At 41.7% G+C, this 26,370-nt stretch overlaps 1 protein-coding gene across 6 annotated transcripts in view; it reads left to right on the top strand.

Moving 5' to 3' along the window:
• The window catches only part of dysf (dysferlin, limb girdle muscular dystrophy 2B (autosomal recessive)), a 112,316-nt gene that overhangs the window by 31,554 nt on the left and 54,392 nt on the right, over positions 1 to 26,370 (top strand). For 5 of the 6 annotated variants that reach the window (XM_015946232.3, XM_015946228.3, XM_015946231.3 and 2 more), the window contains 14 exons: positions 453 to 619; positions 4,616 to 4,730; positions 4,804 to 4,909; positions 4,990 to 5,132; positions 5,745 to 5,918; positions 6,152 to 6,236; positions 6,327 to 6,404; positions 12,380 to 12,561; positions 12,745 to 12,885; positions 16,738 to 16,767; positions 16,840 to 16,872; positions 16,984 to 17,031; positions 17,626 to 17,727; positions 17,790 to 17,951. In XM_015946232.3, coding sequence (XP_015801718.3) covers positions 453 to 619; positions 4,616 to 4,730; positions 4,804 to 4,909; positions 4,990 to 5,132; positions 5,745 to 5,918; positions 6,152 to 6,236; positions 6,327 to 6,404; positions 12,380 to 12,561; positions 12,745 to 12,885; positions 16,738 to 16,767; positions 16,840 to 16,872; positions 16,984 to 17,031; positions 17,626 to 17,727; positions 17,790 to 17,951 — 1,566 coding nt within the window. The remainder of the gene's footprint in view (positions 1 to 452; positions 620 to 4,615; positions 4,731 to 4,803; positions 4,910 to 4,989; positions 5,133 to 5,744; positions 5,919 to 6,151; positions 6,237 to 6,326; positions 6,405 to 12,379; positions 12,562 to 12,744; positions 12,886 to 16,737; positions 16,768 to 16,839; positions 16,873 to 16,983; positions 17,032 to 17,625; positions 17,728 to 17,789; positions 17,952 to 26,370) is intronic. The other variant, XM_015946229.3, reaches the window with a different exon arrangement.

Here is a 26,370-nt window from a genome sequence, read left to right as displayed (position 1 = left end):
TATGTGTCAACTCAACATTGGTTCATCCCTTGAGTTAGGTGCCTTTTGATACCTGAATGACTCATAGAAGAGTATGAAATGAGTAAAAATGGCAGCAATAGTACCCCCCATAAAACTATAACAATGTAAATAAAAACCACTGATCAAGGCCATAGTAAAGATTTAGAGGATTCGCATTACTGGGATCACTGGAGATGCAGTGGCTCAGAAGGCATGGCAGGACATCAGAAATTTGTTGTAGTGTCCTTTGGCAAGACACTTCTGCCAAAAGTCTTAAAAGATAAAATCTTGGAAGGAAATGTGTGACAGCATGTAGATTTCCATATTAGCACCACCTCTATCAGTGTGAAATTTATTAACAAAGATCCTGATGTTAATAACAGCATCACTAACTGAAGACAGAGATGAGGGTGCTTTAGGTTGATTGAAACTTCTCCTTGGACTCTCTGCAGTATGAGAACCAGACCCGACTGGCTCTGGTGGGAAGCTGGGGAACAACAGGTTTAACTTACCCAAAGTTCAGCGACGTTACCGGGCGGGTGAAGCTGCCCAAAGAGAGCTTCAAGCCCTCACCTGGATGGACCTGGGCTGGAGACTGGTTCATCAGCCCTGAGAGGACGTAAGTTATGAAAGCTGAAAGTTTCAGGAAATGAGAAAAACATTTTTCACTTGTTCTTAAAACTTTCTTCACTATTGAATTCCATTCAAGTTTATTTATATAGCGCCAAATCACAACAAGGGTCGTCTCAAGGCACGTCAGTTCAATAAGCCAATCAGAAAACAGTTTCCTATATAAGGAACCCAGCAGATTGCAACTTGTTGCAATCTTCATACTAAGCAAGCATTTAGCGACAGTGGAGAGGAAAACTCCCTTTTAACAAGAAGAAACCTCCAGAGGATCCTGGCTCAGTAATACTAGATACTATATAAACTCACAGACAGATGTAAAAGGTCAACACCTGAGCTGATTCATGCAAAAACATGAAAATGGGGATAATTTTTTATATTTTCCTTTGTTTGAAAGGCCTTTTTTATTTACGAATTTTCCCACCAAAATCTATAGATCTGCTATTTATTGATGAATGAATAATTTTAATACAGGTCCTTCTAAAAAAATAGCATACTGTGATAAAGTTCATTATTGTCTGTAATGTACTGATAAACATTTGACTTTCATGTATATTAGATTCATTACACACCACTGAAGTAGTTCAAGCCTTTCATTGTTTCTAATAAGGATGATTTTGGCATACAGCTCATGAAAACCCAAAATTCCTATCTCAAACAATTAGCATATCATGAAAAAGTTCTCTAAACGAGCTATTAACCTAATCATCTGAATCAACTAACTAACTCTAAACACCTGCAAAAGATTCCTGAGGCTTTTAAAAATTCCCAGCCTGGTTCTTTACTCAAAACCGCAGTCATGGGTAAGACTGCCGACCTGACTCCTGTCCAGAAAGCCATCATTGACACCCTCAAGCAAGAGGGTAAGACACAGAAAGAAATTTCTGAACGAATACGCTGTTCCCAGAGTGCTGTATCAAGGCGCCTCAGTGGGAAGTCTGTGGGAAGGAAAAAGTGTGGCAGAAAACGCTGCACAATGAGAAGAGGTGAACGGACCCTGAGGAAGATTGTGGACTGAGTCTGGAGTAGAAACATCCAGAGCCACCGTGTACAGTCGTGTGCAGGAAATGGGCTACAGGTGCAGCATTCCCCAGGTCAAGCCATTTTTGAACCAGAAACAGCGGCAGAAGCGCCTGACCTGGGCTACAGAGAAGCAGCATTGGATTGTTGCTCAGTAGTCCAAAGTACTTTTTCAGATGAAAGCAAATTTTGTATGTCATTTGGAAATGAAGGTGCCAGAGTCTGGAGGAAGACTGGGCAGAGGGAAATGCCTGAAGTCCAGTGTCAAGTACCCACAGTCAGTGATGGTCTGGGGTGCCATGTCAGCTGCTGGTGTTGGTCCACTGTGTTTTATCAAGGGCAGGGTCAGTGCAGCTAGGTATCAGGAGATTTTGGAGCACTTCATGCTTCCATCTGCTGAAAAGCTTTATGGAGATGAATATTTCATTTTTCTGCACGACCTGGCACCTGCTCACATTGCCAAAACCACTGGTAAAAGGTTTACTGACCATGGTATTACTGTGCTAAATTGGCCTGCCAACTCTCCTGACCTGAACCCCATAGAGAATCTGTGGGATATTGTGAAGAGAAAGTTGAGAGACGCAAGACCCAACACTCTGGATGAGCTTAAGACCGCTATTGAAGCATCCTGGGCCTCCATAACACCTCAGCAGTGGCACAGGCTGATTGCCTCCATGCCACGCCGCACTGAAGCAGTCATTTCTGCAAAAGGATTCCCGACGAAGTATTGAGTGCATAACTGAACATAATTATTTGAAGGTTGACTTTTTTAAATTAAAAACACTTTTCTTTTATTGGTTGGACGAAATATGCTAATTGTTTGAGATAGGAATTTTGGGTTTTCATGAGCTGTATGCCAAAATCATCAATATTAGAAACAATAAAAGGCTTGAACTACTTCAGTTGTGTGCAATGAATCTAATATACATGAAAGTCTAATGTTTATCACTACATTACAGAAAATGAACTTTATTACGGCATGCAAATTTTTTGAGAAGGACATGTATTTTTTTAAATCATGCTCCTATTTTTCTGTGGACACTTGAGCCAGTTTATTATAGGGGCTGTTTCCCAGACAAGCCCCCAATTGTCAGTTTTAACGTGTGATTTGGTAACATTGTTTCCAATGGAATTTTTATTAGGACAAACATTTGTTTTTAAAATTCACTCTAAAGTAAGCTTCTTTAAGTTTTTTCCTAACCTCACTCCTAAGTACACATTTTTGTTTTTTGACATAATTATTTATTAGGCTGATCATGTACAAAGTAACCACATGGAATTATATTTTCTTTCCATTTTTAGACCATTTTCCATTTTTTTCTTTCCTCCCCAGAATCCAATTAAAAATCAACAACAATTACTGTTTGTTATTATGTAGTGTCACAACCAGTTGGAAAGAATAGTATTATTGACATGTGGTTAAATTGGGATGAAGAATGAAAGAAAGAAATAAAGAAAACAGTCTTTTATATAGCACCTCTCAAGATAAAAATCACGAGGTGCTTCACATAAACAAACAAACAAACAAACAAAAAAACAATTAAATTATAAAAAGATAAAAGAAAAGATTAGAATATGTTTAAAGTGAAAACAAGAAACAAAAAAATGTGATAAAAAATTATAATAATATAAGGAAAGGAAAAAAGAAAATTAATAGGAAAGAGGGAAATCAGTGGATCCCGGGAAGGTGGAATAAGAACAGAATATGAAGAGGGTATGATGAAGGTCACATCAAAACCAGCCTGAACAGGTGAGTTTTCAGCTGCATTTTAAAGGAGTCCACTGATCTCAGGCTCAGGGGGAGAGAGTGCAGAGTCTGGAGGCCACAGCAGCAAATGATCTGTCACCTTTGGTCTTTAGCCTGGTGCTGCACAACCAGTAGGCTTTGGTCACTGGACCTCAGGGACCTGCTGGGGGTGTAAGGACTGAGAAGACCACCAATGTATGATGGTGCTTGTCCATGTAAGGCTCTAAAGATCAGAACCAGAACCTTGAAATGAACCCTGAAGTTGACTGGCAGCCAATGAAGCTGGAGGAGAAGCGGGGTGATGTGGGTGTGTTTGGATGACTTGGTCAGAAGCTGAGCACAGGTATTCTGAACCACCTGTAGACGGTTCAGGGAGGTTCTGCTCAGACACGTGAAAAGCGAGTTACAGTAGTCTAAGCGTGAGGTTATATTTCCCTTGGATATGGATAACAATCTCAAGTTCAGAGTGGGACAGAAGTAAAAGTCCCATAGTCATCACACACTGGTGAAATTCAACTCCACATTTGACCAATCCCCATGGAGAGGAGCGGTGAGCTGCAGCGGTGGCTGCGCTTGGGAACTATTTGGTTGTTTAACCCCCCAATCCAACCCCTTAAAGCTGAGTGTCAAGAAGGGAGGCATTGGGTCCCATTTTTAAAGTCTTTGGTATGACCCGACCAGGAATCGAACCCCCATCTCCCAGTCTCAGGGAGGACACTCAACCATTAGGTCACTAAGCCACTGAGAATGGGACTCAGCTTAGCAATGTTCCTGAGATGGAAGAAGGAAGAGCGAACAAGAGAACTGACATGAGAATCCAGGGTGAGAGCTGGGTCAAAGGTCACACCAAAGTTCTTTGCTATAAAATGCTATAAAATTCTATAGAGTTGACCAGAACTAGCAGATAAAATAAAATTTAGCCCAACTTTGTTAATACAGCCCTATAGCCTGGCCCACCCGACTCACCCTTTGTCTATTTTACACAGAGGACATTTGCTTCCCATAAGGAAGCGCTGGCATGGCTGGCCAGGCTATATAGCTGGTAGAGGACAATCAAAACGTTCATAAACTAGCACAGTTTTCCATCGAAACATTGCTTAAACATAAATATGACTTTATGTTTTGAATGTAAATTAGATTTTTTGAGTGACTGTCTTTGGCATAAATGCCTGTATCAGTGTTTGATATTTGTTGGATAATACCTTGTTTGGTTTGTCTCAGACTGCTCTTTGACGTGGACGCTGGTCACATGACCTTTACAGAGGAGGTGTTTGAGAACCAGATGAGGTTACCGGGTGGACAGTGGATCGGCATGCCAGAGGGGTACACAGATGTGGTATGGACCTGAAATCGTTTCCACTACGGCGTCCTTTAATGTCTGTGAGTCTATAATCTGTGATTTGTGCCAGAATGGGGAGAAAGCAGTGCCAAAAGATGAAGTCGAGTGTCCTCCTGGTTGGGTGTGGGATGAGGTGGAATGGAGTGAAGACCTCAACAGAGCTGTGGACGACCAAGGTGCTTGTGCACAAAAGGACCCAACAGCTGCCAGAGAAGAAAACAAACCCAATGCTAATAAATCGTGTGTGTGTGTTCAGGTTGGGAGTATGGCATCACCATTCCTCCAGACCGCCGCCCCAAATCCTGGGTTCCAGCAGAGAAGATGTATCACACCAACCGGAGACGCCGATGGATACGGATGAGGCGACGAGACCAGCAGAAGATGGAGGCTCTTAGGAAGGTAAGAGAGAGAGAGAGTCAGCCATCGTTCCAAGAGACAGAAATGTAACCAAAGTTAGTAAAACAGCTGCAAGAAATGTTCTCATTGATCCCCATCAGATCTAGGCGAAACAGGTAAGAAAGCCCCACCCCCTTTGGAGCTCTATGACCCCACCTTTGCAGTGTCTACCTCCCAAAGGTGTTCTTACGCTTTGGACTAAATCCATAAAAAGTTTGTTGAAACAAATAATTTTTTGGCCTTTGTTAAACCCTTGAGGTACAATATTCTGGGAAAATATGTGCTCAGGTGAACTGGGATTGAACCAGCAACCCCTGCCATGACTGTTCTGTAGAATTAGCAGACAAAATGATTTGTTTGGTTTTTAATATGAATATAATTTTTAGTAAAAAAAAAAAAAAGATCATGTTTTGAAGCCAACAATTCCCTTTTTAACCAATAGATGGTGGTCAAGTTTCACAAATCGAAACACCAAGAAACTTCAGTTTGAACTCCAATGTGTGTGTGTGTGTGTGTGTGTGTGTGTGTGTGTGTGTGTGTGTGTGTGTGTGTGTGTGTGTGTGTGTGTGTGTGTGTGTGTGTGTGTGTGTGTGTGTGTGTGTGCGTGCTCCACAGCAGCGTCCAGATGAGACGGAGAGGGAAGGCTGGGAATACGCCTCACTGTTTGGCTGGAACTTCCACCTGAAACCCCGGAAGACAGACAGCTTCCGGAGGCGCAGGTGGAGGTGCCGCATGGAGCCGCTGGAGAAGACAGGACCTGCCGCCATATTTGCTCTGGAGTGTTCCTTGGTGAGGACTGGGGGGATGAACATTTAAAGATGCATTAAACACATCCCTGATCTACAAATTAAAGCTGCTGCTGTGACAATGTTTGGGAAAAACAATAGTACTAATAGAAAAAAACAAACAAAGACTCCATTCATGTATTTAATTAGGCATTTAATCGTCATATTTCAGTTTTAATATATATACACGCAAGCATTTCCTGGAAGCTTTTTTGTCTCACTTTTTTCTTCCCACAGAGCAGCATAGAGGACAAGCACGATGACAAGTCAGTCACGACCACTTTTGGAGTGAACAGACCAACTATTTCCTGTTTCTTTGATCGTAAGGAATTGCTTCCTGCCGTTCTGCTTTTGTTTTTCTCTTCTCCAAATGCGCCCTTTCAGCGTGTTTAATATGTTTATATGTGTGCAGGTGGCACCCGTTACCACCTGCGCTGCTACATGTACCAGGCCAGAGACCTGCTGGCCATGGACAAAGACAGCTTCTCAGGTAACGTGAGACGAATGAAGGTCTTCCATCCGTCTGTGCTGGTGTCTCAGGGACATCTACTGGTTGAAAAGCTCAGTTTGTGAAACCTCCCAACCTCCCTCCCCAGCTTTCAGGAATTTAGTTAGAGCTTTCTGATGAAAGCCAAAAGTTTTCCCCTGTTTACTGTTTGTGCAACATCATTTTTTGTTTGCTTTATTAATTAGGATTTTGCTGAAACAACAAAGTCCCAAAGTCCTTCAAAATAAAATACAATGAGAGTTGCATAGTTTTAATGAAATAATACATCTATCAACATCCGAAACTTTTTCCACATGTACAAAAAACCCAAGACTCAAACGTTGTTCTGAAATCTGTCTACATGTGCGTTAGTGAGCTCTGTGCCTTTACCAGGATAATCCGTCCCATCTGTGTGGCATCATGTGGGTAAACGGTTTGCTGAGGTCAACATTGTGGAACGAGTGTGGCCCATGATGGCGGTGGGGTACTGGTATGGGCAGGCGTATATTCTGAATGCACAGAGGTACCTTGACGAGATCCTGAGGCCCATCGTTGTGCCATTCATCCACGACCATCACATCATGTTGCTGCATGATAACGCACGGCCCCATGTCGCAAGGATCTGTACACTATTCCTGGAAGCTGAAAACATCCCAGTTCTTGCATGGCCAGCATACTCAACAGACTTGTCACCCATTGAGCATGTATTGGGTGCTCTGGATTGGCGTACAGGGGTGACAGTAGCACAGGAGTTACGTGCTAGCCCCATAATCGGAAGATTGCAGGTTCAAGTCTCGCCCAGTTTGTCGCTGTCGTTGTGTCCTTGGGCAAGACACTTAACCCACTTTGCCTGCTGGTGGTGATCGGAGGTACCGGTGGCAACAGTGCTCGGCAGCCTCTCCTCTTTCAGGGCAGTTGTGGCTACATCGTAGCTCATCCCCACCAGCGTGTGAATGTGTGTGGGAATGGGTGAATGACTGATAGTGTTGTAAAGCACCTTGGGGGGTTCCATGACTCTGGAAGGCTCTATATCAAATACAAGCCATTTACCATTTTACCATACGACAGCGTGTTCCAGTTCCTGCCAATGTTCAGCAACTTCACAAGAGGAGTGGACCAACAGTCCACAATCAACAATCTGATCAACTATATGCGACAGAGATGCGTTGCCCTGTGTGGGGAAAATGGTGGAAACACCATGATGCTGAATGGTTTTCTGCCCCCCCCCCCATAAAGCAAACCTGAGCACATGTCAGGGTGGCCTTTTATTGTGGGCAGTCTAAGGCACACCTGTACATTATTCATGTTGTTTAATCAGCCCCTTGATATGCCACACCTGTGAGGTGGGATGGGTTATCTTAGTAAAGGAAAAGTGCTCACTAACTCATGTAGACAGATTTCAGAACAATGTTTGAGAGTCATGGGTGTTTTGTGTATGTAGACAATTTTTCAGATGTTTGAGTTCAGCTCATGAAAAATCTGAGCAAAATCAAGTGTTGTGTTTATTTTTTTATTCATTATATTTTTTCTGAATAGAATCAGTTGCTCATTCTGCCATCTGAAGCTCAGCTCTTATCTGTCTCACTTCTTGTTCCTAAAACAGGTGCACCGGAGCGTTTCTTCCACAGTTGGACTTACTAGGCATTAATTCCTACTAGAGTCCACTGCAGTTGTATTAAAATATGAGTAAAGTTGATCTTTAAGACAAAAAATAGCCACATTAGAGCTAAATGAGATGAATTAAATCACACAAAAGCATATATATACCGTAACTCCTCTAATATTAGCCTGTATTCCATTAACGGCCGGGTATCACGTTTTGGCCGGTGTCGGCAGAGGTGAATAATGGCCTTTTTTTTTTGTGGCCGGGTGGAATGTGGTAACAGGCAAGTACCACAGGGGGGCGGTTTTGCTATCCGTCTCACTTTTGATAGTGATAGACTACCAGGGAAATTTTAACCATGGCTGGTGCAGAGACGAAAAGGAGGCGAAACTTTGATATCAAGTTCAAAGAGAACGTGCTGATATATGCTGCAGAACACTCTGGGGAGCAAGCCGGTAAACCTTTTAACATCAACACATCAAACTGTATGAGGATTAAACTGAATTGGATTACCGATATTTTATTTTTTTACTTTAAACTGGACAAAGATTGAATTGAATTTGAGGGTTTTTATTTTATTTTTACTACAACCCAAACGAGACGAAACGATTCAACTTTGAAGCGGTAAGGTGGCTGTGGCCTTTTCTAATACCGGTATTTAATAACGTTTAAAATGCAGTACAGGTATGTTTGCTATTGTTTTGTTACAATATAGTATTTCCCTACTGTAATTTAGCCTTGTTGTTAATGTTTTATATGCAAACCGTACCACGTTATGGTAACTGTACATTTTCAATAAATGAACCAAGTATTTTGTAGGTTCAAATAGACACACCCCGTTTTTATTCATTCTACTGGTAGTTCATTTTGCTCAAATAGAAATTGAGGCCTTCCTCTAATTCTGGCCCTGCTTCCAATAAAGGCCTGGAGCTTGATGAGCTTGGGTAAAATACAGGCCCGGGCCTGTATTAGAGGATTTACTATATACATATACACATATATATATATATATATATATATATATATATATATATATATATATGTGTGTGTGTATATATATGTGTGTGTATATATATATATATATATATATATATATATATATATATATATATATATATATATATATATATATATATATGTATGTTTGTGTGTGTGTGTATGTATGTATGTATGTATGTATATATATGTATATGTATATATGTATATATATACATATATATAAATATATATGTATATATGTATATGTATATATGTGTATATGTATGTATGTATATATATACGTATGTATATATGTATATATATGTATATATATACAGTATATATATATATGCAGTATATATATATATATATATATATATATATATATATATATATATATATATATATATATATATAGATAGATGTATCTATCTATCTATCTATCTATCTATCTATCTATCTATCTATCTATCTATCTATCTATCTATCTATCTATCTATCTATCTATATGTATGTATGATAGTTGTTTACATGACCAAAGAGCCCTGATTGTAATGAGCGGATAAAACCAGGAAAGAGGAGATGTTTATGTTTGATTTAAAAGGTCAGAAAATTTGCAGCTTCTGTGCTAATCAGAGCTCCACCACATGTAAAAACAGCTTCTACAAACAGAAGGATGGCTGAGGGAGAGATGATCGATGGGAGGAGGTTTAAACTCAGGGTTAGAAAACAGAAACATCAAACAGGGTACGTGCACACACACTCACACACGCACGCGGGCGCGCACACACACACACCACACGAGTAAGGCTGAGGAGGTCTGATGAATGGATGATAATCTGGTATACAAAGTGATTAAAGACTGAATTTTTGACCAGACATCTGGCTCTTTTCTATTTTTGTCTCCTCTCCTTAATTGCTTTTTCCCCACTTCTCATTCATATCAATTTATTTAATTCCTGAGTTAAACTTTTACCTCCTTGTTGTCAGATTTGAAAGGTAATGCAGAGGATTTTTCTGAATTTCAGGAAAAAACTGCTCTCTCCACATTTGGAAAAAAATGCGCATGAGTGAGAATGCCCATTTGTCCTCATGCACGGTCTGTTTACAAGTAGCTGCTGGCCTTGCAGCACTTTTTCTGACAGTAATCTGAAATTAATTTTTGCAAATGGAATGCTGAACTTTAGCTTACCTGTCCAGGAGAAAAACAACAACAGAAGCGCCCAACCTTCGCTTTGCGCAGGACGTGAAAACTACCCAGCAACTAGCACGTACGACGACGGCCTTGCATGAATGATTCACTAGAATGATTGACAGTTATGCACACCAATGGTTGAGGCGATCCACCCAGAAGAAAAATATTCTCGGCTATACCTGTGTCTTTATTCAAAAAATTGCCATTTCAAAATAACTCCCTTATAGTGTATAAACCCATGTCACCACTTAACACTGGAGAAGCAGCAGCTCTACTCTGAGCCCCTCGCCATATGGAAGCTTCTCATCTCGTAACAGCCAATCGGGGGATGGGTGGGTGTGTCAGCTCCAGCTGGCTTTTCTTAAAGCAATAGAGCTCTGAAACGGCTCATTCTGGAAGGTGCTGAAAATGTCAAAAAGATGAAACTATTTGAGACAGATTTTGTGCAAAGAATCTCATTAACATGTGTTGTAAATCTATAGGACTAATAGAAAAATAACATTTTATGTTTTGCTCCATATTGGCATGAATATATCCAGGTAATAGATGTATTACCTTTGTCTCCCCCACAGGAGCCTCAACTACTGCCTGCTTCCCTCCACACACACACACACACACACACACACACACACACACACACACACACACACACACACACACACACACACACACACACACACACACACACACACACACACACACACACACACACACACATTTAGATAACCCCTCTAGGTTGTTTTTGTTGATGTTTATATGAGCTAATAGGCTTTTGGGAATGGATGATAATTGAGCAGGTCACCGTGGGTGGCGTGCTTGTGCTGTGTGTGTGTGTGTCGGCTACGAGGTTAATTGTGGACTGGTGGGAAAAATGCATCCCAACTTGTGTTTACGCTGATGCTAACGGCTCCGTGGAGACTCGTTACTCAGCCTAAAACAACAAGCCAGTTGTTCCGTGTAACTCTAAGTATATGTAAATGTGTCCTTTTTATGATAGCACACACACACACACACACACACACACACACACGCACGCACTCACGCACGCACACACACACACACACACACACACACACACACACGTCTCTGTATCCTCGTGTGTACCCTCCATTAATCTCTAAATTTTTTGGGACTCCACTATGCCTAATCCTAACCAAAGTTTTTTTGTTCCTAATCCTAATCTAAACCAAAAGTTAATTCACACCATACATCTAAAACCATGTTTAAGGGTTTTTTGTCAGATGTCCCCACAATGTGGAAATGTCCACACACTACAGGTTAGAAGTTAAAATCTGTCCACTTAAGCAAATAAAGACAAGAGAGAACCCGACGTCATCATGGTTCCTCAGGGAATCAAGTTTGAGTGTGTGTGCTAGGATTTAAGAGCATGTATTCATCATGGAATATCAAACTTCCCAGAGCTTCTTCTTGAGCACGACATTCCCAAGTTGCTGACATCACTGCGTGGAACACACACACACACACACACACACACACACACACACACACACACACACACACACACGTGGTATTTATTGCTATACAAGTGAGGACTCCCATTAAATAGGAATGCATGAGCTTAAACATCACCTCATCCCCACAATGCACATCCATCCATCGTCTGAACCCGCTTTGACCACGTAGGGTCGTGTGTGTGTGTGTGTGTGTGTGTGTGGGGGGGGGGGGGGGTTAAGCCTATCTCCAACAGTTACAATGCACATTCACATATAAAGTAAATGGGCCACAAACCTTAACCAGAACATATAAGTCCGACTGAAATGATCTTTACTTTCGGTGGATAAATTCAGCAGTTAAGAATAATTACAGACGTTTACAGAACAATGTTTGATGTTATTGAGAAATGACTTTTTTATAGTTTTTTCTGTTTTTCTAACTGTGATGTGTAAAAATAGGCTCTGTTCAACCTGCAGTTTAAAAGTGTGGAATAACAACTTAGAAATCTGTATTTACGACTTTTATCTGAGTTCACTACCAGGCTTGCATGTCTGTTCCGCTATATTAAAACCACAAATGTGGTTAAATCATCTCAAAGTCTTCCCTCATCTGTAGTTTTTCTATCAACACATGCCATATTTAATTAGTCTGCTCCTGTGTCATGTGCAAAGTTATTATTTTCTTTAAACAAAATTTATGGATGAATCTGTACTTTTACTAAAAAACAGAATATTTCCATTTCTCCAGATCCGTACGCCATTGTGTTATTCCTCCACCAGTCCCAGAGGACGGTGACCGTCCGGAACACCCTCAACCCAACCTGGGACCAGACGCTCATCTTCTATGAGGTGGAGATCTTTGGGGACCCTGAGGAAACGGCAGCCAATCCTCCCAATATAGTGGTGGAGTTCTACGACGAAGACACATACGTGAGTGTGTAGCCGAAATTCCTCAGCCTTGATTGGTGCTCACCTAAATGCTTTTGGTTGTCTTCTTGCCTCATTTAGACAAAGTATCAGGATTAGTGCCTTCATCAGAAACCTGCCGTATCCATTATTGTTATTTTATAACGAAAGCTAGATTTGAGTGTGTGTTTCGTTGTAAACATCCAGGGAGCGGATGAGTTCATGGGTCGCTGTGTGTGCCAGCCCTCCCATGGTCCATCACCCCGCCTGGCCTGGTTCCCGATCTGCAGAGGAGACCGCAGCGCCGGCGAACTGCTGGCTGCCTTTGAACTCATACGTAGGGAAAAGGTCAGAAGTGTCATCATCATTACTTTCATTCATCCGGTTTGTGTCTTTATATATTTTGCTTCAAATATAAACTTTTAAAATAAGTCTCTGAACACTCAACATTACAGCTGAATCACTCTTTTCTTCTTCTTCCTGATGCGTGTTGACTAAAACTCCTTTAAGGATTTTAGTACCTGTCCTATAAATGTGAATATACAGTCTGGCCACCATAGACCAGTGTTGCCAACTTAGCGACTTTGTCACCATTTCTAACGACTTTTCAGACCCCCTTAACGACTTTTTTCACAAAAAAAATCGCCTAGCGACAAATCTGGCGACATTTCTGACCCCCCTCAGCTACTTTGACTACAACTATGTAGCCAACTTTACCTGCAGATTAGAGATGCATCTGAAGTGACAGGACCGTCCTTCCTTCCAGAGGATCAGAAGGAAAATGATCTGCGCATGTGTGTGCAGCATGATCACGGTACCCCCGTTGACCAATCAAACCTTTTGTGGGTTTTCACAAGTCCATTATTTGAGATAGCCACATAAAGCTCCTTCTGCCATCCTGCCACATTTCGACAGCTGAGCTCGGCTGGCACTGGCAGGCAGCGTCGCACTCACACATGGCTTCTCGCACCACTTGTGGTGCATTCAAGGAACATTGGAACTCTATGATGAGTTCAATAACGTAGCACATTTAAAACTTTTATAAAAAACAGAATTATACTGTAAGATTAAACACCTCAGGTCATTGGCAGTTTGCATGTAACGTTTCTGAATACTAAATACGGCCTGCTTCTTTTTACACAAAAGTACTAAAAACAACAAAACCAAACAAAAACAAAAGATATATATTATCTGTTAGGTCAATATATAGCACTGAATCACAACAGAAGAATACATCTCAAGGCACTTGAAAACTACAAGAGAAAATTCATTTTAATTCAATCATACATACATTCCTATCAATTTAATATTTCCGTGTTTAAGAGTTCCATTTGCTTCAGACAAAATAGAAATATTCCTTCCATTTTTATGTGCCATCTTTACTTGATGTTTTAAAGGCTGCTGTTTTGTATTCTATGGGGTTTCATTTTAATAAAATATTAAAAAATAAATTAAATAATTTTTTTAATAAAATCACGTGGGTTTTATTTGATTTACTCTACCAGACCGGTGACGTCATGACGCAAACGTGGTGATGTCATCACGCAAACCAGATGACGTCATTGCATCGTATGCAAATTAGCATGTGATGTCATCTGGTGACATCTAGCGACTTTTGGGGAGAACTTCAGCTACTTTCAGTCAAAAACAGTTGGCAACACTGCCATAGACGGAGCTCAGGATGAGGTGAGGCCTCTACAGTTGTCTTTCAAACTGTCTCTGCGCACAACTGGACAGCGCTAGGAGCAATCAGAGCAACAACAACGTGACATAATCATCAGTCAAAGGGACAGTCCACCATACACCTTCAAAGAAGAAGCAGTTACATCTTTTTCTAAATAGAGGACCTCTGTCTGCCCTTGACTCAAAGAAAATCACAAGTCCAAATCGTTCAACGTTGATGCCAAAGTCGTTTCTGATGAGCGCCGTTCCTGAGATGCTGCCATCTTTGTAGTTTTCCTTGGTTGAAATTTTGGTGCGAAGTCCACCAAATGTCTCCCTACAAACATAAAACACTGCGACTGGCTGTGCCTAAGTTATTCGGACCAATGGTGGACCAGTTAGTCTAGTTTTCTAGCTTAGGCTTCCAGCGGCCGACCTCACGGATATCATAGTTTGTTTCTGTGAACTGTTGAAATCTGTTGTAGTGTTGATGGTATACTTTCAGTGTGTCTGGCAGATCGTATAATCATCAGCAACTTTATTTATAAAGCACTTTCCATCAGCCAGGAGGCGAACCACAGTCTGCACATGCATAAAGGATGTTTAAACATCACTGAATCAAGCAAGGGACAACAAAATGTACATTAAGACAAACAGGAGATCAAAGCAAAAGATGTTGGTAAAAGAACAAAATAAAACTGGATAAAAATGAGCTAAATTATCTAACTATATATATATATATATATATATATATATATATATATATATATATATATAACTCACGTGCTGAGGGAACGCCACAGGAAAAAAGTGAGTCTTCATCCGACTCTTAAAGGGACTTTTTGGACTTTAGAATTTTTATGCTTGCGATTGTCCCCTCAGGCCAAAAGCATAGAGGCAGCTTTATAATAGTAGGCTCGTGCACGAGGCGCGCATGCTGTACGTGCACACTCCTTAACGAAAATAACAGCTGAGACAGAGCACAGAGCTCTGAGAGTGTCCCGTGTGTGTGTGTGGGCCGGAGGACAGAAGAACACAGCAAATTAATAAAATAATGTGCCTCTGTCTCTGCAGCTGCACTTTCTCGTCAGTCGGCCGAACGTGCAGTGTTTGTGTGTGTGTGTGTGTGTGTGTGTGTGGCCCGGAGGACAGAGGACAGGAGAACACGCAGCTAATTAATTAAATAATTTGGTTCTGTACCTTTCTCTTCAGCACAGCCGACAAAGGTTTATGATGGGTCAGTCCTCCTGCATGCTCAGATCATTCCCTTCCCTTGCTTGAAAAATTGTTCCAAAATGAAATTTGAACCCACATCTTTTTTATCTGTGAATTCAATGCCTTTCGGCGAGTCTCAAATAAAAATTTGGGCATCTTATTATTGTAAAAAAAATATACAATTACTGTAAAACAAAATACTCCAAATAAACTATGTTCACATCCAGAATCGAACCCAGGTCCTCAGCTTGAGAGATAGCATGTCAGTCAGCCATGTTACTAAGTGAGCTAAAGCACCAGTAATGCCAGATGTATCTGTAACATTTATATCCTTGATGACACCTGAAACAACGTCAAACCAAAGAACGGTTCGGAGCGAAAATGGCTAGTTTGTTGCTAATTTGCAGGAAATATCTAGAAGAAAGTTCTACAGAAAGTAGCTAAGGGTCCTCAGAAATGTAGCTAGGTTCATCACTAGGCGTTAGGAACAGCGACAAAGTCGCTGAGTTGGCACTACCTCTCTCCCTGCTGCTAAAGCTACGGATAGCAAATGCTACGGGCTATGCCTGAGCGTGAACGTGCATGAAGCAGCCTGCCCGACCAGAGCAGCTCTCTTTTTCTGTAATTTTACAGAAAAACGGGCAATCACAGTAAAAATGCCAGGGCTCATTCTACAGGACCAGGGCATTGCAGGAGAATGTATGAAGAAGAAATTTATTATTTCTATACATGTTTTGGCTGTCAAACTTCCATAATGTCCCTTTAAAAAGCATGAGTGAGGGTGCTTATCTGACCGCGAGTGGAAGATCGTTCCACAGATTAGGAGCTGAAACCGAGAAAGCCCCGCCTCCTCTAGTCGAGCATTTGGCACGTGGAACAAGTCTTGCTGTGGTGATCTTAGAGCATGTGATGGGACGTATTGAGTAACACGGACAGATAGCTCTAACCACTGCCCTGCGGAGACTTCAAAAACAAGTTCCTTGAACCTGACTCTGAAAGAAACTGCAAGCCAATGCAGATGAGCCAAAACAGGTGTGATGTGCTCCCGCTTTCTGGTGCCGGTCAGGAATCTGGCTGCAGCATTTTGTGCAAGCTGGAGCCGAGCAAGTGCAGCCTTGCTAACACCTGAGTAGAGGGAGTTGCAATAGACTTGACAAAAGAAGCATGGACTACAGCCACCAGGTGAGCCTGCGACACCAGCGGCTTGATCCTGGATAGGCGGTGAAGGTGGAACAAGGAGGAGCGCACCACTCCATCAACATGTCTTCAGATGTCGTTTTGTTTATAACTGACACGTAACTAATCTTTGTTTTGTGTCCACAGCCAGCGGTTCACCACCTTCCAGGGCTGGAGGTCAGTTTATCCTACTGACATCTACTGCTACAAAACTTTATCGTTGGGTTATTTTGAACTCCTCTCTTACAGGGAGACGTGAGTTCAACACATGTCCTGGACGAGGTAGAATCTTCGGAATTACGTCCTCAGTTGGGATCGTAGACGGGGCTAAAAACTGAGGAGTGTGTTCTTTGTTGTTTATGTTTTGTCGTCTTTGCTTCTTCAACCTTTTAGCTGATGTTTCCAGGATTCCTCTCTGAAAACCTGCAGCAGCAACAATGGGTACAAACCTGCATCAGACACCCAACTCACCAGAGCTCTTCCAGATCATCTCAGTCACACTCGTGTTTGTTTTTCCTCATCCATCTGTTTGTGTTACTGTTTCAAAGAACAAATACGGAGGCCAGATAAGGACTTTCAGTTCTCACAGAAACGCTTATTTTTATGAAGATAAAATTAGTTTTTTTCCTAAAAAGCTGTTTTCAGTCTTTGTTAACTATTAGTAACTAAAGCTAAAAGCTATGTTGGGTGTGAATATGTGACAGTGTTACTCAATTATTATCTGTGAAGCCCCCCACCCCCCCACCCCCTGTCTCTTGCGCAGTCACTGCCCCTTTCCCCCACACCAGGGGTGCGCGCCCCACTAATTAAGAATCACTGGACTTTAGGATTAACCCCTTGACCTTTTTTGCATGTATTTTAATGTAAACTTCTTAAAATGTGTCTTAAGTGACCTTCATCTTTATAAAACGAGACAAATCTTTAATTGAACGTCACCTTTAGTCGTCCACAGATCTAAGCTCAAGGGCTCAGCGTGTTAATTTGCTATGAATAACCTGCATCCAACCCACTTCTGGCCCATGTTCCTGTCCACAGCCGGAGGAGTCGGACCTTCCTTACCCACCCCCTCAGAGAGAACCCAACGTCTACATGGTTCCTCAGGGAATCAAACCTGTTCTCCAGAGAACCGCCATTGAGGTACGAGAATAGAGTCGTTAGCATTGATCCATTTTATAAAACCGCCCCTCCTTCTCTGTCAGATCTTAGCGTGGGGCGTCAGGAACCTGAAGAGCTTTCAGATGGCGAGTGTTACGTCTCCGAGCCTGCAGGTGGAGTGTGGAGGCTCCATGGTCCAGAGCTGTGTGATCCGCAGCGTGAAGAAGAAACCCAACTTTGATGTGAACACTCTGATCCTTGATGTGGTGAGAGCAGAGGAAGCTGTACCACACACACACACACACACACACACACACACACACACACACACACACACACACACACACACACACACACACACACACACACACACAGTAATCAGAGCTCGGAGCCGCTGCCTTCATGGCTAATGAGAGCTCTGCTGTGATGTGGTTCTCTCTGGTCATTTATCTTCATCAGTGGAGCCACAATAATGGCAGGAGGGCGAGGGACTCCAAGCTTCCTCATCTTTTTCCGTGAAAACGTCAAATTTGCTGGTAGAGAGGAGAAAGCTGCACGCTGAGACGTTTCCAGCTCAGCTGTGGAGCCTTTCACCATCAAAAAGGATAAAGGGTAGAGAAGTTTTCCTACAGCTGCTAGCGTGTACTTTACATTAATAATACAGCGTAAATATAGAAATATAGGGTGGAGATGTTCATCCTGGGCACGGTGAAGGTCCAGATGTTGACCAGATGACTTAAGACTGGAGGAAAAACGAGGTCACATGGTCAACTGATTGTGATGCTTCGTAAAACGTACATTATGCATAAAAAAAGTAAAACCAGAAAGGTTTAGATATGTAGATTTTTAAATGTCAAGTGCCTTAAAAACCTAAATATTTGCAAAAAGAAACAGAAGATAAACCAATAAAAACTCTGGTCCAGTTCACCAGGCACTAAAAATTAGGATTTTGTTTTCCAGAATATATTTGGTGATCAAAATAAAAATGTTTGACATCCACGCCTATGATTTACGATAGATGCTAACTGTGCTACTGATCAGTGGCATGCCCCAACCCTGGCCCTCCTGGGCCACCATCCTGCATATTTTAGAGATTGCTCTGTTCCATCACACCTGATTTTGATCAGTACGTAATTAACAGGTTTGTGCAGACGACCTACCAGACAAGTGATTCAAGCACTGAATCTGGTGTGTCAGGGCGGGGTTGGGGGTCCTGGTGGTTGCATGACTATATTTCAGTGTTTGATGTTGGAGATATGATGACTTAAAAAGTACTTTCATTTCCAGTGTAGAGAAAAGCCAGAGCTGTGTTATAAATAAACTCTATGGACATTTGCATGTGCTCTCTCTGGACTCTGGAGAGATTTGAGCTGAAACTGCAGGTGAGACAGCAGTGAAAGTTGCTGCTGGTGAAAGAGGACAAAAACACCAACGTTGTCATGTAGGATTTGTGATGAAAGTGTTGTTGGAACAGGAGGCGTTTGAGCATTTGGACAAAAGTTCAATTCAAGTTTATTTATATACAGCCAAATCACAAATAGAGTCGTCTCAAGGCACTTGACATAGTAAACATTCCAATACAAGTCAGTTCATTAAGCCAATCAGTAAAAAGTTTCCTATGTAAGGAACCCAGCAGGTTGCATCGAGTCACTGACTAGTGTCAGTCATGTGGCGACAGTGGAGAGGAAAACTCCCTTTTAACAGGAAGAAACCTCCACAGGATCCTGGCTCAGTATAAGCAGCCATCCACCACGACTCACTGGGGATCGAGAAGACAGAACACACACACACACACACACACACACACACACACACACACACACACACACGCACGCACGCACGCACGCACGCACGCACGCACGCACGCACGCACGCACGCACACACGCACACACACACACACAAAACACATATACCAAGTAGGGGTTGCATGACTTAAGTTTTTTTAAAGTCTACAGTCAAGTAATGAAAATTGAGTCGACTTTGACTAGTCGTTGATGACGTCATACACCTGAAGCGGCGTGCGGGCGGGGGGGGGGGGGGTGTCAGTTGGTTCGCTGGAATTTTTCACAATTAAAATTGCGCCCACATTTTCAAAGTTAAACACATCTCTTTTAACAACGGTAGTTTCTGCATCTATACTGCTCCGCTTCAGCCCTCTCCCCCCTCCCCCTGCGCAGTGGCTGCAAACTCACTGATGCGCCTGCAGCCTCTCGGAGTTCCTGCTGCTCTAAACATTAAAAATAATTATTTCATTTTCTGTTCCTCACTTCTGATTACCTTCAATGGTGTCTGTTTGTTGCAACCACCAGGTACAAAAACTAACTTGTTTTTATTTGACTATTTTTCTGTCCTGTCTGTTTATTATCTTCCTGGCTCTCCTCTCAATCCTAAAGAAAAACGGCTACCTGGCTTCATATATATTCACCTCAGGAGTTACCTTTGAACTGCAGTTCTAAAAGATCTACTGACCGCAAAAACAGCGGAGTACGTGCTGCTCGCCGGCCGCATCAGTGAGGTGCGTCCAGGGTGGACTGTGACCAAAATTCGGCCCTGGAATTTTCTCTTCAGACCAGCCCACTACATTAGGCGCGGACACTTTGTAGAAGTCGGCAAAATTTTCAGCGTCTCTGTATACTACAAAGGATAGTCATATTCTGTGATAGTTAACAAATAAAGGATGTAAATTAACTCAAGGACTAAAATTGACAGCTATATCAATCAATCAAGCAATCAGTTTGTATTCATTATACTGTCAAATAACAACAGAGGTTGTGTCATTACTAAGGGTGGGGCAGCAAGACTAATGGGAAGAGCCCTGGTGCTACCTTTCAAGTTTTTAGTCTGTGACTGTAAAAATCTTGTAGTGTACACCCAGTGTTTGTTAAAAACAGACCCGGACAATAAAAACTGTTGACTTGAAGAAAGCTTTTGATGTTATCGATCACTCAAGGTTACTTCAGAAATTACATCAGTATGGAATAAGAGCACACCAATGGGTTAGAAGTTTAGAATAGAAAACAATTTGTCCAACTAAACAACACTAAATCAGAACTGCGGGAGATTAATTATGGTGTACCACAAGGGTCGGTCCTTGGACCTAAACTGTTCATACTATTTATTAATGATCTTGTAGGTGTATCTAAGCTACTCGGTACTGTTTTATTTGCTGATGACACAACATTGTTCTATTCAGGGTCAGATATTAATGAAGTAACTAGAGTGATAAATGACGAACTGATAAATGTTATCAACTGGTTTGACATAAACAGACTTTCACAGAATCTTAATAAAACTAATTTTATGTTGTTTAATGACAGAGACAACAAAGATGTAACAATAAAAATAAATGGAATAGACATCTAAAGGGTGAAAGAAACTGAATTTTTAGGAGTCAGTTTGATGAAGCTATCACCTGGAAGTCACACATAGGTTATATCAGAGGTAAAATTGCCAAAGCCATTGCAGTACTACATAAAGTTAGGTTTTTACTGAATAGTTCTGGATTGCTGACATTGTATAACTCACTAATTGTTCTATACTTGACTTACTGTGCAGAAATGTGGGGATCCACATGTAAAACTCATACACAACCACTGTTTATTCTACAGAAAAGAGCATTGAGAATCATTAATAACAATCACTAGAGATCCATCCAATCCGTTATTCATCAAATATAAACTACTGAAATTTTATGATCTAGTGAATATGAAAATATTGGAAACAATGTATAAAGCTGTTGTGATTACTAGTCAATGAATAATTTGTAAGCTTTTATTTACTTTTGGATTCTTCAATAAAATTCGTAAATATGGAAATATTTACCGATTTTATTACACAATTAGGATATCCGGAGATATGCCTCGGGGCACCACCCTTTTTAACAAGGGAAAATAAATCCAAAACCTCTTATCAGTCTGTCTTAAAGTTAGTAAAATTTGTTTACGAGCAGCAGTCATAAATTCATATCACACATACAAATTCACTTGAGAAAAAACTGAGTTGGCAATACATTTATTAACTAATATAATCACTTCAGCTCCTTCTGAAGCGTTTAGCCAATCAATATTAACCAACTTATTTTATCAAACAAACACAAACAATGAAACAATGAAATGATAATGTAAAACAATCTGACCCAATAAGTGTGTGTTTTAGTCTTGTCCCCGACCAACACCAAAACAAGTATGTGTGTGTGTGTGTGTGTGTGTAGGTGTGTGTGTGTGTGTGTGTGTGTGTGTGTGTGTGTGTGTGTGTGTGTGTGTGTGTGTGTGTGTGTGTGTGTGTGTGTGTGGGAGGTGACTTTTTCCCCACCACACTGAAAACCAGGGTGTGTGTGCAGCTTTCACAGTAAACTTTACCAAACACTTTCAAATCACAGTGAAACTTAACCAAAACACTTTGAATTGTTTCTTAGTTCAAGGAAAACAACAAATCAATCAAATTGAATATCTAAAAAGCCTGTCCAGCCGGGCCGAGCTTAAACAAACACAGATATCACAACAATAAAACAAACAGACCTTACTTGGAGTTCTGATGGCGGTTTTTGGTACGAAAGAGAAAAACCCTTCTCTTATTTTGAAGCAGATCACGCGGTTGACCGCTTGTTTGGCTATGAGAAAATGGGAGAGGAGAAGAGAGAGGAAAAAAATTAAATAAAAAGTCAAACTCTTGCGTTAGCGAACCAAGACATCCCTTTTGTTCGCGCTGAGCAGATACGATGATGGTGATCTGTGGATCGCTCCCAGTAGGCCTCACGCATAGGCGTCCAGCACGGTCGGAGCAGAATCGGGTGGTCTCTTCAAACCAGTTGACTGGAACAAAAGAGAACTTAAGTTTTGTTTTGTCTCTCTTTTATAGACTCGGCTGTCTGGCGGGCTGGACTCTGTGTGGGTTCCAGCTCATGCGCGGAACTTGTGTTCCGGGGTTCGACTCCGCTTTGGTGACGTCATCACGTTGCTTCCGGTAGCAGGGAATCATAGGACATGGAGTCTGCTCGCGCTGGAATATATTACCGTAAATCCTCTAATACAGGCCGGTATTCAATTAAAGGCCGGGTCTCCAATTTTGGCCGGTGTCAGAGTCAGCGGAGGTAAATAATGGCCGGTCTCTTATTGTGGCCGGATGGAATGTGGTAACAAGCAAGTACAAGCGTCCCAGCGGCAGGGTTATAGTCCCTAAATCAACCAGCAGGGGGCAGTAGGGGTTCACGCAGACATTTATTAGGCTTTTTCTTCAAGCTTTATAACGCTTCAGACACGATCCTCTATCACGCTCCTACCACACAGAGTCACGGTGTCAGTTAACCATGCTAATTCAACCCGCTCCACAGAACACACATCACCTTCCCTGTGGCTTACATAACACTCACACAACACGCAAATCAGCACATAGGAACTAGCAGAACGATAGGAAACACATATAACACAATACCCAGAATGCACCTGGCTTACAACCCCAGCCAGGTCATTACACTATCAAGTTCAAAGAGAACGTGCTGATTATGCTGCAGAACACTCTGGAGAGCAGCAGTAGGGTGTGTATGAACTACAGTAATCCCTCGTTTATCGCAGTAGATGCGTTCCAGACCTGGCCGCGATAGGTGAAAATCCGCGAAGTAGGGACTCCCAGCATGCCCCTCGCGGGGATTCCCTCCACGTCGCATCTACGTCACAAACCGCGGCTATAAACGGAAGTCGCCTTTACAGCTCAGTCATCGTTTCTTCAGATTCATGATCAGAGTTTCCAACCTACCGATCAATCCAACGAACTATCAGCTCATAGTAAGTTATCTTACTTACTTCTGGAAAGCCCGGCATTTCTGTGTCACTTCGTTGACGCTCGAACGCTCGGGGGTTTCCTAGAGCAGCCGGCGTTTCACCGACGCTCTCACTTCCGCGTCTGTGAAACCACGCTCCCTATTGAATTATCGTATGATCACATTCTCTGTGATCAGCAATGCGCTGTGCCAGACCGTAGGTACTGACACGCGATCGTTCATGTCGGTTCAATTCCTTTAATGTTTTCTGTCTTTTATTTGCGCCTGATGCATTTCGCTGCATGCTGTGGAGCGGGGCGGTGCGCGCATCAACTTGTCCTCCAACGCACTGATCACTGATACGGCCGCCAAACAGCGAGCGCTCCGCTGTTTTTGCGGTCGGTAGATCTTTTAGAACTGCAGTTCAAAGGTAACTCATGAGGTGAATATATATGAACCCAGGTAGCAGTTTTTCTTTAGGATTGAGAGGAGATGCAGGAAGATAATAAACAGACAGGACAGAAAAATAGTCAAATAAAAACAAGTTAGTTTTTGTACCTGCTGTTGCAACAAACAGACACCACTGAAGGTCATCAGAAGTGAGGAACAGAAAATGAAATAATTATTTTAATGTTTAGAGCAGCAGGAACTCCGAGAGGCTGCAGGCACATCAGTGAGTTTGCGGCTGCTGCGCAGGGGGAGGGGGGAGAGGGCTGAAGCAGAAACTACCGTTGTTAAAAGAAATGTGTTTAACTTTGAAAATGTGGGCACAATTTTAATTGTCAAAAACTCCAGCAAACCATTAGTTCATTTTGCTCAAATAGAAATAGAGGCCTGCCTCTAATACTGGCCCTCCTTCCAATAAAGGCCTGGAGCTTGATGAGCTTGAGTCAAATACAGGCCCGGGCCTGTATTAGAGGATTTACGGTATCTGCTTTTTCAGAGCGCAGATGACACAGTCTTTTGGAGAAATTACCGCATAGTAATTTTCTCATGAGGGCAGACCCTCAACAAAGCTAAAACCAATACGTTACCCACCAGCATTCAAAAAATCTTTGAAAAAAGAGTCAGTAATTATTTCTTAAAAGGAACTGAAGTATTTAAAAAAATGAAATTTAGAACCAGAATGAAGGAAATGACTATCTCTGTAAATGGTGTGAGAATATGGAATAACCTTACCAAAGGCATAAAAGAATCAAGTCACTAAATATATTTAAAAAATTATTTCAGAACTACAATAACCTATATATAAAATTTTGAATGAAACAAATAATGAGAAAAAATAACTAAATATCTTGATAAATGATCTAAATAAATAGCAGCATTAGACCTCAAAAACCATCAATAGAGAACTGAAAGGAACATGGGATGCATCATTAAGGCCTAGTCCACACGTAGCCGGGTTTTTTTGAAAACGAATATCCGCCCCTCCAAAAACTTGCATCCACACCACCGCATTTTAAAAACAAACTCTGTCCACACGTACCCGGATAAATACATTGTTAAGGACATGCCAGACCTGTAGGCGGCAGTACTTCCCCCGTTCTTAACCTCGTCCTTTGTCTGTGGTCTTCCGCAAGGAGCAGTAATTCCACTTGCAAAAACAAACAAGCAGAAAGCGCTTGGACAATTGATGGATCGGGTAGTGACAGAGCGCAGCTCTGAGGGCTTCCATGATGCCGGCTAGTGTAAACACAGGTCGCACACGTGATGTCAGCATTTTTTTGTCGCAGAAAGTGACGTTGCGGACCTTAAAACTCCTGTTTTGTCTTTCCATACGCAGACACCCAAAACGGAGAAAACTCAGATCTTCACTTTGGCCGGAGTTTTTAAAAAGATCCGTTTTTGTGTGAAAAAACTCAGTTTTCGTGTGGATGACAGGCCAAAACGTAGAAAAATATCTACGTTTTGGCAGATCCCTGGCTACGTGTGGACACGGCCTGAGTCTCTAATCTTCTCAAATTGAGTAGGATTTTATAGAACATTATAAGCTTACCATTCAACAGCCAACCTCTGGTACAGTGGAAGCAGAGAGAAAGCAGGTCCTCAAACATGGATGGGGGGGGGGGGGGGGGGCGCATGTCAAGAGGCCAAACTGTGAGGGACATGGGCAACATTAGTCTCTAATAGTCCACAATTAAGTATGATTTCATAAAACATTTTAAACTTACCATTTGAAAAGAGACTCAACAGCCAAACTTTGGTACAGTGGAGGCAGATAGAAAGCAGGTCTTCGAATAAGTCCACAATGAACAGAGAGAACGACTCCTCAAATATATCACAACAGCCTGTAATAGAGAATAAGTGATGATTTTGTGTACACGATCACACAAAATTAAGGATTAATGCCCATGCACAATAAATCTGTAAAGGATCATTAAAACAACAAATAAGGAATTACAACATCTATAATGTGTGATCATAACTTTATTAAATATTTCCCACCTTATCAGTGGAGCAGCTTTTTAAGCAGCTCACTCTTCTCTGCTAGTCTATCGATCACAGATTGCAGTTAGAGGCTAGGTCCAGGCAGTACAACTCAATGGGAGAAAAACTTTTTGGAAGAAATTTCCAAAAAGAAACTGTCCAAATGTTTTCCCTGAACATTACTTTACAGTGATTGGATTCACAAACCTGCCATATTAGTCATTCCTATGTTGCTGAAAGTCCTTTCTACTGGTCAACATCACACATGTTTTGAATACACTTGTGCATCTTTAAGGGAAAATTAATTAGAGTTGCTCTCAGTCACCCCTGCTTTCCACCGGAGCGGGAGGGAAAATAATGAGAATGGAGATGAAATGGATGGAAATATCTGCAGTTTTTTAACTGGATGGGGAGTTAAATAAAAACATTTTTTTTTACTTTTTCTGCTTCACTTTAGCCTGTGATTATCAGATGTGTTGGGAACAAGACAAGTGAATTAAAA

Source organism: Nothobranchius furzeri, chromosome 2, assembly GCF_043380555.1.
Source record: "Nothobranchius furzeri strain GRZ-AD chromosome 2, NfurGRZ-RIMD1, whole genome shotgun sequence".
Lineage (NCBI taxonomy): Eukaryota > Metazoa > Chordata > Actinopteri > Cyprinodontiformes > Nothobranchiidae > Nothobranchius > Nothobranchius furzeri.
Note: the sequence above shows the minus strand (reverse complement) of the source record. Positions and strands in the feature narration are given on the sequence as shown.